Here is a 17959-nt window from a genome sequence, read left to right as displayed (position 1 = left end):
AGGTTCTGGAGAACCGGTAGCGGAAATTTTGAGTAGTTTGGAGAACCGGCAAATACCATCCATGGCTGGCCCCAGAGTGGGGTGGGAATGGAGATTTTGCAATATCCTTCTCCCAGGAGTGGGGAAGGAATGGGGATTTTGTAGTATCCTTCCCCTGGAGTGGGGTGGGAATGGGCATTTTGCAGTATCTTTCCCCTGGAGTGGGGTGGGAATGGAGATTTTGCAGTATCCTTCCCCTGCCACGCCCACAAAGCCACGCCTACCATGTCACACCATGCCCACCAAGCCACGCCCACAGAACCGGTAGTAAGAAAATTTGGATCTCACCACTGCACTGGGCTACAATAACAATAGCATTTAGACTTATATACCACTTCATAGTGCTTTACTGAATCCTCTCTAAGAGACTCAGAATATTGTCCCCAACAATCTGGGTCCTCATTTAACTGACTTTGGAGGGCTGTAAGGCTGAGTCAATCTTGAGCCGTCAGAATCGAACTCCTGGCAGTCAGCAGAGGTGATTGACCTTAGGCCAATCACCGTCTCTCAGCCCTTGGAAGAAGGCAATGGCAAGACACTTCTGAAATCTAGCCAAAAAAACCTCCTGATGTTCTGTCCCCATCGCACGCACACACACAATCAGACAGCCAAGAGTTAATGAATCAAACAGTCAGGAATTCCTTTAAGATAACAGTCTTGGCAGCGAACCATGAACTGCCTGCCAAGAGATTTTACTCACTAAGGGAGGTTTTTTCTCCTCAGTCCGATATACCAAATTAATTCCACAAAGCAAAGAATTGTCAAAGTCCAGTCCGAAGAAAGCCAAAAACAGATTCTAATAGGGTTCTAGAAACACAATATGACTTCCGAGCTTTTCAATTCGTCCGTCACAAGGCCTGAATAGCCGACACACCCCCTTTTATCCCTTGTGGGGTGTGGTCCAGTGACTCAGCTCAATCTCTGGCCCGCCCACGCCGCTTTCTCTGCTGCACACGCTTATCCTTCCGACGCTGTCTGGGATCCAGCCAAAACTCATCCCCCTCGCTCTCTATCTGCGGCTGCTCCGAAGTGCCTTGCTCCTGGCATATCTCTTGGCCTTCAGAGGAAACCTGAAGGCATTGCCAGAGAGGAAGGTCCTGGAGAGGGAGGCCTTGCCAAATCCTCTCCTTCACCTTCTGAGTCCTCTCCCTCTGTTAGGACAGCCTCAGGGGTTGGAGTCACAACACCTGAAAGGACCAACAGGCACATATATTTACCTGCAATGGAATATCCAGAAACAGCAGCACCCATGGGGCCCTAAGCAAGATGGTAAAATCTGTGTCTGTTACTAACAATGACTCGGGCAGACATTGGCAAGTCCCAGTCCCAGCAGATATTGAAATAATAAGACACAACCCTCCCTTGAAACAAGTAGCCATGAAACCTTTTAATAATACAACAGAAAGGTCAACAAGAATGAATTTCACACTTCCTGAGCATGTTGGTGGTTGTATATCTTTATAGCCTCCAGGAACAAGAGATGCTGAAAAAGCAAAGAGCACCCTAAATCAGTGGGGGAGGGGGAGACGTTGACACCCCTTCCTGAATCTCGTGGAGTTCTCGCCAGGAGCTAGGAAGATATTTCATTGATAAAGTGGAGGCTTTTTGTGCCTGTTCATTGAACTGATGGAAAGCGGGTGTGGTGGTACATTCCGAGGCAAAGTTTGAACAAGGAAGGGAACAGCTCTATTTCTGCAGGTTCAGCATTAACAACCTCCAGGCTCTTTCTGAAGAAATAACTTCTTAATTAAAAGAAGACAATTCAAAAAAAAAAAAAAGAAGAAGAAGAAGAAGAAGAAGAACAGAAATGGGGCTACTGTGAAAAACAAGCATTGATTATAAACGGTACTGATACTTGAAAATTAATTCCTGTTTCTCCTTTAACGTAAGATTATTTATGTTTCTTCTTGTGGAGTTCAACACAATTAGAGCTCGTTTGCTATATGCAGACGTCCCTACTACTGTTTTTGCACCTCTCACGCCTCCTGAAATAACAACCTGCTTACTTATAAAGGTTTAATTTGATAAATAAATAAACGGATTGTAATGGGGAGGAGGAATCAGGATAGAAAAAGAAAGAAAAAAAAAAAAAGCCTGAGAAACACTTCCAGAAAAAGAAAAGCTGAAAATAACAGACCTGATTCTAGTATCACCATCTATCTCTCCCTAACAGTTTAGAAGCCACGCTAATGATTGAAAAACAATTGCAGTTGTCAGCCTTATGAGATAGACTGGACTAACAGATCAACACCACAGGAAGGATACAATTACTGTTATTGAGACAAGCCATAATAACAGGATCTTGCAAGGTTTGAATCTGCTGTGTCCCCCCCTCTGGAAAGAGCTTCCTGAGCTGCCTCTGAATGTTATCTCATTGTGGACTTCCAAATATTTTTGCCTAGGCCCGTGATGGTGAACCTATGGCACGTGTGCCAGAATTGGCACGCAGAGCCCTCTCTGTGGGCACAGGAGCCATCGCCCGGCTCAGCTCTATCCCGCATGTGCCTCCTGCCAGCCAGGTGATTTTGGGGTCAATGCCGTGCATACGCAGGGCTGTGTGTGGGAGATGCATGTGCATGCACAGGGGGGCGGGGGGGGTCATGCGTGCATGCGCAGGGGGTGTGGTGCCCCCCTGCAGCCCGTTTTGGGCCTAGCAGGCTTCCCTGGAGTCTCCTGGGACCAAAAATGGGCCACGGGGGGTGCACTGCAGGGGGGAGCACGGGGGGTCCGGTGCTCCCACCCCACGGCCCATTTTTGGTCCCAGGAGGCTGCAGGGAGGCCTACTAGGCCCAAAACGGGGCACAGGGGGGGGGTCTTATGTGCATGCGTGGTGGGGCGGGGCAGCACGTGGGGTCATGCATGCATGTGTGGGGAGGGTCGCACATTGCAATATGGGTGCAGGCACGTGCGCGCACTTTCGGCACGCAACAACAAAAAGATTAGCCATCACTTGCCCAGGCAAAGGATCCTCCATATCTCCATCAAGATCATCTTTCTTACTTTCTACAACAGCTCCTGATGCCAAAATGGAGGAGCCCTGCTTTCACAAGATTTATACTTATCTGCTGAGGGAGAGTAAAATGTGTTACAATTCCACTATGGTAGTTACCTCACTGCAAAAAGTTACTCTAGAGCAGGGGTCTCCAACCTTGGCAACTTTGAGACTTGTGGACTTCAACTCCCCAAACCTCCAGAAGTTGCCAAGGTTGGAGACTCCAGATCTATAGGTTTTTTCTTGCTTCTATAAGACAATCAGGTAGCTTGAGGATGGAGGGCAGATGGATCAAAGAGAAAAACTGAACTTCTTAATTCTGCTCTAATCAGACAGCTAATTGTTTGGAGAATTTCTACAACACATGTTGGCAAGGTATGGTCCTCCAAAGGTTATTATGGAATTCCCATCATTTCTGACCCACATGGACAAAATTTAAGGCTGCTTCAACAACTATTTGGGTTAGTAATACATTACTGGACCAATTCTTCCTCTACATTGTGCCTGGTGCTTACTTATTACCATTATCTGATAATTTGATATTAAGTCAGGCATTGCTATTTTATGGATCCAAGTGTTATTTGGTTGATAAACTGGGAGTAAATTTTATTTGGATCCAAACTGGTTTCCCTCAGGGTTTTTCCCCCCTATAACAATCCATTTCTTATGACAGAAATGTCAATTTATGGCAGTTCAAAACTATTTGAAACTATTTACATTTATACAAAATTCTCCCAGTCCCCAGCCAAAGGCACACACAAAGATTTCTACAAACGCCCTCACAAACAATTTGATATGAATCTTCTTCTTCTTCTTGTGCTATATCCGTCATCGGACGTTGGCGATCATGCTGGCAATCCTATTTTTGTCAACAGCCGTATGAAAAAGTGCTGCTGAGTTTTGTCCAAACCAGTCCCTTAGGTTTTGAAGCCATGATGTTCTTCTTCTGCCTGGACCTCGTTTGCCTTCAATCTTTCCCTGAAGGATTAAGTGAAGGATGCCGTATTTTTCTGGGTGTCGCATCAGATGTCCAAAATATTCTAACTTTCGCTTTTTAATGGCTTTGATTATTTCCCTTTGCTTTCCCAGGCGGCTTATCACCTCCTCATTTCTGATTTTGTTAATCCAGTTTATACGTAACAGTCGTCTGTAAATCCACATTTCAAATGCTTCTAGTTTCTTCAAGTGGTTTCCTGTTTTGATATGAATACAAATGCTAAACTAAGAACAATAGGATCAGAGGAAAGGAGAATACAACATTCCCTTTCAGATAGCAGCCTACTGGAAACTTGGAATACTTGCCTGTCTTCTTATCCTTTCTTTTACACATTCATACTCATTGATAAAACCCAATACTTCATCACTACAAATAGTCCTTGATTTACAACCATGCCTTTGTGTCCATGACTTTGAGTACCTCGGCTCAACTATGTCTGACACTCTCTCTTTAGATACTGAGCTGAATAAACATATTGGTAAAGCGGCCACCACATTTTCCAGACTTACAAAGAGAGTATGGTTTAATAAGAAGCTGAGGGAACATACAAAGATCCAGATCTATAGAGCTTGTGTCCTGAGCACACTCTTGTACTGCAGTGAGTCTTGGACCCTTTACGCACGGCAGGATAGAAAGTTGAATACCTTTCGTATGCGCTGTCTCCAACATATTCTTGGCATCACCTGGATGCAGTCTTGGAATGTGCTGGAATTTCTAGCATGTATACACTATTGAAACAGCGACGTCTACGCTGGCTTGGGCATGTCGTGAGAATGGCTGATGGTGGGATTCCGAAAGATCTCCTGTATAGAGAATTAGTGCAGGGAAAGCGCCTCAGAGGGAGACCACAGCTGCAATATAAGGATATCTGCAAGAGGGACTTAAAGGCCCTGGGAATGGACATTAACAACTGGGAAACCTTGACCTCCGATCGTTCAGCTTGGAGGCTAAAGACACAGCATGGCCTTCTCCAATTCGAAGAGACACTTGTTCGGCAGGCTGAGGCAAAGAGGCAGTCCCGGAACCAGCGAAATCTAGGGGCTGGGCAGGGGACAGAATGTATCTGCCCTCAGTGTGGAAGGGATTGCCACTCTCAAATCGGCCTTTTTATCACACTAGATGCTGTTTTAGGACCTCTTTCCAGAGCACGATACCATAGTCTTTTGATACTGAAGGTTGCCAATGAATAACAAATAGTCCTTGACTTACAACCACCCAAAATTTGTGTTGCTAAGCAGGATAGTGAAGTAAGTTTTGCCTCATCTTATGACCTTTCTTTCTTTCTTTCACAGTTGTTAAGTGAACAACTGGCTTCCTCATTGACTTTGCTTGTCAGAAGGTAGCAAAAGGAGATCCCATTGGGATCACGTGTCATAAATATAGGCCAGTTGCCAAGCATTCGAATTTTGATCGTGTGACCATGGGGATGCTGCAAAGGTCATAAGTATGAATAATGGTCATAAGCCCCTTGTTTCAGTGCTGCTGTAATTTTGAATGGTCACTAAACAAATGGTTGTAAGCCGAGGACTACCTGTATTTCAAGTTTCTCTTTTGCAGGGAGCGCATGGTGGTTTGCTCTAAGACTCTGAGTGTTCTGTGCAGAACTGTGCTGCCCCCACTCACCCACACGTCAGGATTGGTGTAGAGAGCTTTATTCAGTCTTTTCCCCCAAAAGTTCTCTTTCAGGTTTTCAGTTAACCCCCAGCTGCAAGCTTAGCACAGTAATTGGCTCGCGGCCAATTAGATCACCAAAAGCAAAACAAACTTACAGCCAAACCAAAAACATTCTTGGTAATAAAGGTTTTGCCTGCATAGGTTCCAAAAATAAGCAGCCAAAATCCCCTCCGAGGTCCGGGGTCTCCACTGAGGTTTGTCAACAAGTCCGGTTTTAGGGCTTGTAGGGAGGAGTTGCAGTAATTGTCCAAGCCAAGAGTTCAGGCGGTTGTTTTCAGCGAAGCCAGCCTCCAACAAGCTCCAGACTAACCTTCCAGGCAATGGCCAATTAGTCTACCCGACGGATAATTGGCTGCTCCAAACACGAACATAAACGCTCTCTGCAACTGAGTTAAATCCACGAGCTGCAGAGCCCTGGAAACACAAACAATCATCTGGCCATGTTAGTTAGTTTAGTTTATTTGATTTGTATACCGCCCTACTCCCGAAGGACTCAGGGCGGTGAACAGCCAACAATAAAATACATAGATACAAAAAATTTAAAAACCAGATAAAATCAAATTAAATCATTTTGGCCCAGACAAATTAAAACACCCCAATAATTTAAAAACAGATTAAAATTTACATATTTAAAAAAGGGAAGAGATTAGGCCAAGCCTGCCTGATGGAATAAAAAGGTCTTCACAGCGCGGCAGAAGGTGCGCAGATCCGGGATCCTCCGTATCTCCAGGGGGAGCTCATTCCAGATGGTAGGTGCCCCCACAGAGAAGGCTTACACATGTTGCTTCCAGCAACGCCTCCCTCTGCCTGCCGTGCTAAATAGCCCTTCCTGGTGCAGTCCATTAAGAGGGGTGAGGCCTTTTCCCCATCAATCTGGCAGAACTCCGCCTCTCTGCCCTGCATACTCTAGCATCTACCAAGGCTGGTAGCTCCTCCCCCTCTTCCTCATTGGCCTGTGAGCTCTCCCCAGGTGAGGCATACTCCGCCGGCAGTTCAAGGTCAGCAATACTGGACGTGCCAGGAATGCTCTCATTCTCCCTCAAGGCCTCTGAGGAAGACATGGAGGAGCCATCATCCACAGGAGACATCGCAAGAACAGGGAAACCAGCATGGGGTATGTGATACCAATGAGGTGATTCCCTCCATCATCAGCCAAGCAGTGACCAGTAAGATCCTGAGGGAGGAGGAGAAGCAACGGCAGATATAAGCCAACCCACCATTTTGTTCATGCATAAAGTAACAAACAAGGCCAATAAAATTATGGATTCATGAAAAAGTTTACATATATACTGTTAGGATATGGTTTGAGCCTAACAAGTTGTCCAGGCAATATATGTGTACTGGAACTTTAATATGAATATGTATTGTGTGACTTTAAAGTTTTACTGCTGATTCATTGTAATGCTGAGTCATGCTGTACTTAGTTGAAAACGTATTTAAGAAAGGTACTGTAAAGTATTCAGTTGATGATAAGCTACCATAGTGTGTGGAGTTGCTATCCATTGTGCTATCATCGTTGGATGGATCTGCTACCATCGTGGTTTGTGAACCAGAGTGAGTTTGTTATTCTAACCAACTACTGTTTGTGTGGTAAGAAGATTTTGTATCACTGGACTGATTTAACTGGCAAAGACTTGGATTGATTTAAAGACTATGAGATTGTTTTTTCACTATAAAGTAAACTTTTGATAAACCAGTTTGCACATCTCTTATTCATTGCTCTCAGCAACGTTTCTCTGTGCTCTACAGTCTGCTGGTTGGTAACACAACAACAATATCCTTAACATATACCTAACTCTGATATCTGTTGCAAATATACAGAACCATGGATACTATGACTACGGATATATGGGGACCACTTGTATGGACTTTTTCAAGAGCTCAGAGTCCTTACAAATAAATAATATCCACTCCCACAAAAATGGAGGCAGGGGTTTACTTCAGGTCAAACAATTTGTCAAAGAAGAAAAGCGTACATTGGATGATTATGTAAAAGACAGCCAGGAACAAGCACTGATACAAGTTAAAAATTAGACCTTACTAAATGTAGAAGAAACACAAAGTGAATGATCAAAATAATGTCATAAACATACAGAATGCTGGCAAGGAAAAGAATTACACGGTCAATTTCCACCAAAGATAAAGTGGATAAAGAGAAAATCTGGCAATGGCTTACAAATGGAACATTAAAAAAAAAATTAGAACGCTTGATTTTGGCTGAGCAAGAGCAAACTATTTGATCTAGTTCAATCAAGGCCAGGCTTGAAAAATCATGAAATAGTTCATAATGCAGATTGTGCAAAGAAGCAGAAGAAACATTAGATCGCATACTCAGCTTGTGAAAGAAGATCACGCAAACTGATTATAAACAACAAAACACAGTATGCCAAAATTATTCACTCAAAACTCTGTAAAAATTATTATGTCCCCAGTTATGAAAAACCGGTGGGGAAATTCAGTTGAAAAAGTAGTCAAAACGGAAGTTAACCTATTAATAAAGTCATAACACATCAGATTTAACTGTGGTTTGAAAAGAAGGAAGTATGGATAACTGATGCAGCAATACCAGGGGATAGTAGAACAGAAAACAAAGAATTGGAGAAGATTACAATCTGAAAATCAAAGATGAAAGACTATGGGATAAATGAGCCGTGGTAGACCTCATTTGTTACTGGTATACTGGGTGCCATACCAAAATATTTTGGAGAACATTTATAAAATCTGCACATTGACAACATTTCTATCTCTCAATCAGGAAAATCCAGATCCCTTGGATCCACATATATACTACACAAAAACCTTAGGACATCCTAGATTCCTGACAAGACCTTGATATGTGTGAAGGCCAACAGCAGCTAAAGAACTGGCAGCTGTGATTTCACATTGTTGTGTATATTATAACAACAACAACAACAACAACGACTTTCGAATACAGACGGATCGTCACTTGGAACACAACATGCCAGATATCACAGTTGTTGAAAACCGAAACGTACAATTTATTGACATCGTGGTACCAGGAGATGCCAGAGTCAAAGAAAAAGAACTGGAAAAAATCATGAAATATCGCGACCTGGCCATCAAAACTACATGGCTATGGATGAAACATGTAACAGTGATACCCATTGTCATTGGGGCACTTGGTACCATGTCCAAGAATTTTATAAGATACATCAACAAATTGCAGCTTCCTGCAATAGCACCAGTGGAACTGCAAAAAAACTGCACTACTCGGAACATTGTACATTTTAAGAGGATACTTGGTTGATACCTAGGATGCTGGCAGCAACCCGTATCAACCATCAGCGCTAGTCAATGATATTTGTGATACATTTTTAAATGTTCAGTTGATTGAGTTTCATGTTTAATGAATAAAAGAGATAATAATATCTCTGCCTGCCCCATCAGATCCAGCAGACCGTGGCAGAACACTTGGTGGGACCGAGGAGGCATCATTCTCTGCCATGGCACCCGTCTTATGCGATATTCTTCCTCGCCCCTCCCAAAATGAACTCAGCTTCATTCTTACTTTCTGAAAGCCCTCAAAATCCAGCTTTGTCATCAGACTTGGAGTCTTAGGAGGCCAGTGAGGTCTTGAGGGGGTGTCTCCTCTCTATTCTAATCTCATGTGCTGAATACTTTTAAAACATTTAAATTATGATTATTTTTTTGACACCCTTTATTGTTTAAATCATTGTTGTATACCCCTAGAATAGCCCCTTGTGAGATGGGCTATAATAAACAAACAAATAAACAAACTTCATGAAGATATACGTTATGGATATCATCATTGCTGAGATACAATCCAAAGTCAAGTAACCTATTTTATGATTTAGTTGGGTTGCCAAGTCAACCATTAATACACACACACACACACACACACACACACACACACACACACACACACACACGGTTTGGAAGAGCACTTGTTCATATAAGTTTACCAATTAGACTTGACAAGCTGTGAGTTAGATGGACCAATGGACTTGCTACAAGGCAGTTAGTATATTCTTAGAAATGTAAATTCACTTGTATGTATTTAAAAACCTCACTGACACACTCTTCCAAAGCAAAACTGTTTAAAATTTTGCAGTACAATCTGCACATTACTGAACTCTTCCCCATCAGCACTCAATTGTGCCTAGACAGAGCAACGTCTTTCAGGAACAATCACATAAATGAACAGCACTTTTGACATGTACAGAGTGTTTCCTCTCAAGTATCAAAAGAATACAAGCAAGCACTTTCTTAAAAGTTGGGGGATCAGCTGGGAGGCCAATCTGTATGGCAAGGCTAATTGCATATAGTCTGATTTATCATTGAGGATTCAACTCCTGGCATTTTGCATTTGCTTCAAAATGCTGGCATAGCTGGAAGTGTAAGGGGAGAAAAGATGCTATAACAATCTCATTGTTTAGTGTTTGACAGCCCGACTAGCTAAACATCTGTTTGAAATATTAATAACTGTCAGATGGGAACAGCTCAGGGGCTCTATATGGTTTCATACCATCTGTTTGTAGAATAAACACACTTACATATAAACCCTTTAAAACGTTTTGTCTGAGTTCTGTCTTCCTGTTTGCATATGTTGGTTGATGGGACGTCGGGGAATATATCAGCGCTGAACGGGGTGGGCAGACAAGAGTTGAACATCTTATTGGGAAAGGCATCAAAGGGCCATTCAAGTTATGCTGCAGATACAGTATGTTTGATTTGGTTGGTAGTTTTTCTCAATGAAACTGATCACATCCATATAAACAAGCCAAATGCATAATACTGGATAACACAAGTACAGCTCTGGGGCATATAATCAATGACTCTGTCATTCATTTACAACTCTCTTTTCAGCCTCTGGGTTTATAACAGAAGAGAGTTTTTGATTTTATTATTTTTTTTTATTTGATTTATATGCCGCCCTTCTCCGGAGACTCAGGGCGGCTTACAATGCGTTAAGCAATAGCCTTCATACTTTTGTATATTTATACCAAGTCAGCTTATTGCCCCCACAATCTGGGTCCTCATTTTACCTATCTTAGAAAGGATGGAAGCCTGAGTCAACCTTGAACCTGGTGAGATTTGAACTTGCAGTAATTGCAGGCAGCTGATGTTAATAACAGTGCTTTAGTCTGCTGTGCTACCAGGGCTCCTCATGTTCATGAAGAATATGCAAACGTGTCAAAGTTTAAGCGTAAAAGGCTTGTGAGGAGAAACATACTCGAAGGAAAGAAAATCTTGCTTACGTAACTGCAGCGGTATAAAGAATACCAGCAATTACTAATATTTTATTGTAAAAATCAGCTTAGTATTAGATTTCCTAAAACCCGCTGGTTGTTATTACAACCAAGCTTAACGAAAGAATATTTAATTTTTCTTTGGAGGCAATATGTATATCAACTGACCCAAGTGCTATCCCTCTTATGGGAGCTTCATGATGCCTGTTTCCATCCTACTGATGCAGAACATTTGCTCAACTGTCTTTTCTTTGTTTTGGTGCTGTTGTGTTCCAGGTCTGCTAAGCCAGATACCATCAGTGCAAAGCCTGACCTGGCATGTATGCAGCTGTTTAGTGTTCTGGGGGAGCCCTTGAAGACCTGCAAGGTGGTTACCAATGTGTAGTTTTTGAAGTTACGGAAGAGTAATCCTGCCAGCTATATTTAATTGTGGCTAAATGCAAAGGAAACGAAGACACTGAAATGTAGAATTTTCCTGCTCCCATATTCCTAGTTGTAGTATAGCTCATAGCTGGCCAAATTCTACATTCTCAGCATCTACCTTCAAATTGATGATAGTATGGAAAGACAGAGAAAACATTCGACCTGTCCTGAAGGCTACCAGATTTGGGCAGATGACAACTAGATGAGAATTTTAAAAAAATTGTGTTTTTTTTTTTTAATTTGATTTATATGCCGCCCTTCTCCGGAGACTCAGGGCGGCTTACAATGTGTTAAGCAATAGCCTTCATACTTTTGTAAATTTTTATACAAAGTCATCTTATTGCCCCCACAAACTGGGTCCTCATTTAACCTACCTTAGAAAGGATGGAAGGCTGAGTCAACCTTGAGCCTGGTAAGATTCGAACCTGCAGTAATTGCAGGCAGCTGTGTTAATAACAGGGTGCTTTAAACCACTGTACTACCAAGGTTGTTTCTTTTCTCCTTTCCCTAATAATTCCTTTCTATAATTAAATAAAGGAACTTCTCCCACCTCAAAGAAATTAAATTTGGGAGCAATAACATTCAAAAAAAAAATGTTTTTCTTGTTGACTAGTAGTTCTCTGGATTTTTTGCAATCCAGATCTGGTTGCTAGCCCCTAGCACTGTGATGGCAAACTATGGCACGCGTGCCACAGGTGGCATGCGGAGTCATATTGGTGGGTACGCGAGTGTTGCCCTATCTCAGCTCCGGCATGCATGCGCGCGCTGGCCAGCTAATTTTTGGGCCTTCTGGGCCCACCGGAAGTTGGCAAATGGGCTGTTTCTGGCCTCTGGAGGGCCTCCGAGGGGGGAGGCTGTTTTCGCCCTCCCCAAGCTCCTAGAAATCCTCTGGAGCCTGGGGAGGGCAAAAAACGGGCCTACCGGGCCCACCGTGCCATCACATGTCAAAAGTGGGTGGAGCATGGGGGGGTCACATATGTATTTGGGGTTAGCCAAAGGTTAGCCATCACTGCCCTAACATCTCTAAGAAGTGAAGGCTTGTACAATAATATAAATTCACAATAGTCATTGCCACACCTCAGTGAATCTTGGTAAGGAAAGGTAGCTTGCAGTCATCTTGTTGTGTTTCTCTCTCTGTGTGTCCTTTGTCTGCCCTTAATCCTATTTCTTTCACTTTCCAAGTTTTGAATTTGCCATTCACAATTGTCAGCTAACAACGATTAACTTATGGCTTATGACTATAAGTATCTCACATTGTCATTCTCTGATTTTTGCGTTTTCAGAATTTGGCTACCAGCTTATGTCTGATTAAATCGACTGGAAAAGAAGCATAAACATAAATTCCTTATGCTTCTCCTCTTTCTTTAAAATCTGACCTACAATAAGAACGAGTTAATTGTTCTTTACTTGTCTACCTATTGATCTGAGTAAACCTATTAAAGATATGTGAATCTAGATTTAAAGATTTGCACGCCTGTGTAATTTTCTTTAGAATGTGTATACTTACCATCAAAATTCATTTAAGTCTTTCATTACAAAATCAGCATATTTTCTAATCTATTTTCAGTTTACTTGAAAATTTAAAAGTTTCATCCACAGATAAATTGTAACGTATTGGTCTAAGCAACTGGGGAAACGCATGTTTCCTGCTTACCAAAACTCTCAGAATTGTAGTTCCCACTGTGGCATTTTCAAACAGGCTGACATTATAGAGGATCTGGCTGAATATCGGTCTGTTGTCATTCTCGTTGATTAGGTTAATCTTCACCCGTGCAAAACCAACATGGTCAGGTATGCTCTCATTTGCAAATAGCTAAAGAAAAAGAAATGCAAAATAGTTAGGATAAAACTTTATCTCTCTTCCAGTGAGAAGCCCTTATTTCCCTATAAATGTTTTTTACAGCAAGCCAGGCATGAAATCTTAAACTAAACATCTCCGAATACGCAAGATGGAGGACAGTCACTGAAATAGCAGCAATTTCCCCTATGTCACTCTGCCCTTCTGACATAGCCTTGCCACATTCTCACCAACAAAGGAGCTATACTTCAATCTTGCAAGGAGAAGCTAATCTGGACCTGCTAGATACAAGAACATCTTCAAATCCCACCAGCACGAATCATAGAGGGAAAAAAAGATTGTCAGTCTGTCAATGTACATTTGACATGTACATTTGACATGACATGACAAAGATGTACATTTACCATTGTACATAAATGGTGAGGAGGTGGAGAAGGTTGGTAGTTTTAAATTTCTGGGCATTTATATTTCGAAGGAGCACTCATGGACTATGTATGTTAACATGCTTGTGAAGAAGCATGTTCACAGAAGAGGCTGTACTTCCTGAGAATGCTCAGGAAGATAAATCTATCTCAGCATCTACTTCTGTCCTACTATCACAGCACCATTGAGAGTGTCCTGACATACGACATTTTTGCATGGTATAGGAGCAGCTTTGTAGCGGACAAAAAAGCTCTACAGAGAATCATTAAAACTGCCCAGAATATCATCGGGCTCCAGCTACTAACCCTGGACGATATCGTCGAATCTCACTGTTTGAGGAAGTTGCATAACATTCTCAGAGACTCTTCCCATCCTGCTTACAATCTTTTTGGACTGTTGACTTCCGGCAGAAAATACAGAACAATTAAAACTCGGACCACACGGTTTCTGAATAGTTTTTATCCCAGAGCTATAATTGCACTCAAAAATGAACTAAAGGGCCACCATCAGTGAGCTGTTGGACAGCATTACTTGGTCTGTTGTGTGGATGTTTGAGAGGTTTAGGGGTGGGGAATTGTGGTGGGTGGGAGTGTGTTTGGGATTGTTATGTGTGTTGGACCTGGTCTTTGGGTGTTAAGTGAATTTCGTTGTATGGGTATATTGTGTATACACGTACAATGACAATAAAGTTATTATTATTAATCTGGAAAATATTTCTAGCATACTTTGCCTTTTGTGATCTTTAGAAGGATCACCAAGGACATTTTTATAGTCTATAGAATCTGTTGGTGTGTCACCAGATACATTAAATCACGAGTCTGATGCATACAACCGATGCAGGCGCCCCATCTTTGATTCTGCTTGAAAATATGTTGCAAATCCCTAGAATAAGAAAGATGGCCACATCTGAAACCTGAAGAGAAATAAGCTAGTAAGAAAACCAAATTTAGAATTGGGATAAGTTTTGACAATCAATATTCTGAATTTTGGGCTGGCTCACAAAAGGATTACATGCTGTTGTCAGATAGACCTATCTATCAATATATTTTTTTTACCTGTTCCAAGCAAATACTGTATATTACCAGCAGAGAAAGTTACACAGAGAGAGGACAGGTTCTGCAGGAGCCTGTTGAATTGTAAATGATACTTCCGAGAGCATAAACTTCTGCTAGAATAGATTGGATTAGCAGCCTTCCAAGGGATCTTGAATATATATTCATCAAATGTAAATTAGCAGCCTTCAAGCATTTGATGCATATATTCAAAGCTGCCCTTAATCCTAAACAAGCCCCCCTTCATGAGTTTTAACCTACCCATCAGGGGTATAAATACAGGGCTGGCAGCATTTGTGATTAATGAAAAAAATATTAATCGGACCTCCTTGATTGCCACACCAGCCCAAAGATTATCACACACATATATTTACGATAAGCTTAACTTCTAACCTTTAACCCCTGTCATTTCTATTTCTGTTTTATGCCTTACAGTTTTTCAGAAAAATCTGAATTTTATTCATGTTTCTTTGCTGTTGCCGCTGCTGCATAAAGACTAATAGCAACAGAGGCTGCTGGCATGGTGTTTATAGAGCAGCTCTGACTTTCTACGAATTTACAGCTCACTGAAACGCTGGGATGCAGCTCAAGCAGGCAGCTGGGAAGAGCTCCACTGCCTGAGAGATGCATTTAAACTGAAGTTTTATAGGATATAAAACTTTCATAGCGGCAAACCATAAAAAAAGGGGGAGTTCTATTTAAGCTGCTACAGCTGGGGCCCTAAATTTTGGAAGGCATCAGGCTCATAGCAGATCTCTCTTCATTTTCTTCTCTCTCTCTCTTTCTTTTTTTGGCTAAAGACAAATCCTGTGAGACAGACAGCTATGAGTGAAGTTGCAATTAATGCTAATCGATATATGCCAATATTTTTTTTTTTATCCTTCATTTCTGCCACGTTCGGTCGATTAACGTTGTGCCTTCCTAACCCGTCGATGACCATCTACTTTACTGCCGTCCAATAATAAGGCAATTACATGAAATGTAGAAAATCCTGGAACTCCTACAAATTTTCTTTTTCATGTTCCCAAAGGCACAGAGTTAATGCATGCTTAGCTTTGCACTCGCTCTGTATTTACGCAGCTGCTTTTTCTCATCATCATTTTAAGAGATCCTAAAGGCTGTTCACGGATTGTGGTTCAGTGACCCATAGCTACCAGTAAAACTAATTTCTTACTCAACTATTCTCAGAGAAGGTCACAAATTCCCAAGCCCCACATGCCAGCAAGAGGGGCCTGGTATTGCTTAGATGTGTAACAGGACACTAGCATTTAATGGTCTTTGACTCCAAGCAAATATTAAATGCTGTCTCTGTTTTATTTATACGATTTATTTGGCTGCCCGTCTCTCACAGAGTGGTGTACGAGGATCAAAGCAGAAAAATCCATGATACCTAAAAGTTCCCAACCACTTGATATAAGGGACTACTGTGGCAAATTTATCAAGCCAGACCAAAGGGGGATACATTGAGATGGGGCCATTCCACGAGACTAGCCCCATCCGATTCTAATTCTCCTTGAACTGTATCCAGTTTGTCATTCTACAACAGCTATCGAAGGTCAGTGTTTTAGTTCTGTCTTCTCCTTTTTTTCCCTCTCCTGTCACTGCAACATTTTGCTTTTTAAGCTTGTGAGTACTTCCTAGCTTCTCTAGGAAATGTTTGCATGGAGGACAGACTAAAAATGATTTCAGATAAATAAATCATAATAAATAATTATTATGAAAATAAGCATTTGAAGGATATTATAGCCAAGGCAATGTATATCTAACAAACTTGGGAACAAACTGGAACACTTGTGTCCAACAAACAACAAGTCTAGGAATATTTTTTTGATGACCAGCAGTCCTTGGTTAACAATGGCAATTGGGACTGGAATTGCCATCGCTAAGTGATGCAGTCATAATGTGTGACATCTCATATGACTGCACGCTTAGCCCTTTGTTTTCACTTAAAAGTTAAAGGGTCATTCCCACCTCTCAGGGGTGAAATCCAGCAGGTTCTGACAGGTTCTGGAGAACCGGTAGCAGAAATTTTGAGCCGTTCAGAGAACCGGTAGTGGAAATTTTGAGTAGTTCGGAGAACCAGCAAATACCACCTCTGGCTGGCCCCAGAGTGGGGTGGGAATGGAGATTTTGCAGTATGCTTCCCCTGCCATGCCCACCATGCCAGGCTCACCAAGCCACACCATGTCAACCAAGCCACGCCCACAGAACCGGTAGTAAAAAAAATTGGATTTCACCACTGCCACCTCTCCTCCCCCAGTTGTTTATAAATTTTTGCACTCAGGATTTGGTTTTAAGATTCAAGTCTCAAAGTTGGTCAATAGTCTGTATTGTGTCAAAGCAATTCCATGCTTTTTTATTGTTAAGCTAATTACCCTGTTTCCCCCCAAAATAAGACATCCCCTGATAATAAGCCCAATCGGGCTTTTGAGCGCATGGCAATAAGGCCAAGTGCTTATTCCAGGGTTCAAAAAAAATATAAGACAGGTCTTATTTTCGGGGAAGCGTGGTAGCTCACAGGCCCCTCATCAAAACAAAATCTTTAAAAGTTTATAGGTATTGTAGACCCCCCAGAACACAAATGGTGATTTGTTAAAATCACACAACTAACCTTCATGTATACATTCCTGCATACATTTCATGTTACATGAAAACAAGAATCTAGAAAAATTATCTCCAGTTCAATACAGTTAAGATTTATATTTTTAAAAGAAGGGCTCATACAAGCCATTCTGGCAATGAACATAAAACCTGGAAGGTATTCCAGCAAAGTTTGATAAGTATTTGGGGATTTATTCAGCAAAAGGACTAATATACACACAAACTTTGTGCAGCTGTGCTCCATTAAGCATCTGCCTATTCTGGCATGTGACCTAATTCCACTGCTGCTTGGCCTATGGCACGGGGACTATAAAAATTTATGAAAACACACCAAATGCATTTTAACAAATCCATACAAATATGTACACCTGGATGTTGGATGCATCATCCCCAGCCACCAATTTGTCCCTTCTTTGATGGTGCAGAATAGAGAAGGGATCATCTCCTGTCTTATTTTCCTCTCAATTCTGCTTACTTCTATGTTAAAGCTGGAAATAACCAAAGGCCACTCACTCCCTTTGGGTCTCTGCATGCAAATTATCTGCAGAATTGTTTTCAGAGGCTCTTGAAAGTGCTGTGCTTTTTAATAGATACTGTAGCTGGTGACACAGAGTTAATATGAATTCTTGCCTGTTGTTCAAGTCTCTCTCTCTGTTTTTGCCTGCTTTTAATCCAGTGGTGAAATCTGAACTGGTTTACTACCAGTTCGCTAGCTGCGTAGTGCACGCC

The 17959-nt window shown here is 41.8% G+C and overlaps 1 protein-coding gene across 1 annotated transcript in view; it reads right to left on the bottom strand.

Annotated features, from left to right (window-relative positions):
- The window catches only part of CDH23 (cadherin related 23), a 635835-nt gene that overhangs the window by 278196 nt on the left and 339680 nt on the right, over positions 1-17959 (bottom strand). Inside the window, exon 13 of the mRNA XM_087872188.1 lies at positions 13011-13169. Within this exon, the coding sequence (XP_087728314.1) occupies positions 13011-13169 (159 nt within the window). The remainder of the gene's footprint in view (positions 1-13010; positions 13170-17959) is intronic.

This window comes from Pantherophis guttatus, chromosome 6 (genome assembly GCF_059756535.1).
Source record: "Pantherophis guttatus breed Tessera chromosome 6, ASM5975653v1, whole genome shotgun sequence".
In the NCBI taxonomy this organism is placed as follows: Eukaryota; Metazoa; Chordata; class Lepidosauria; order Squamata; family Colubridae; genus Pantherophis; species Pantherophis guttatus.
The sequence above is the reverse complement of the archived record's forward strand: the minus strand, read 5'-3'. Positions and strand labels throughout refer to the sequence as shown.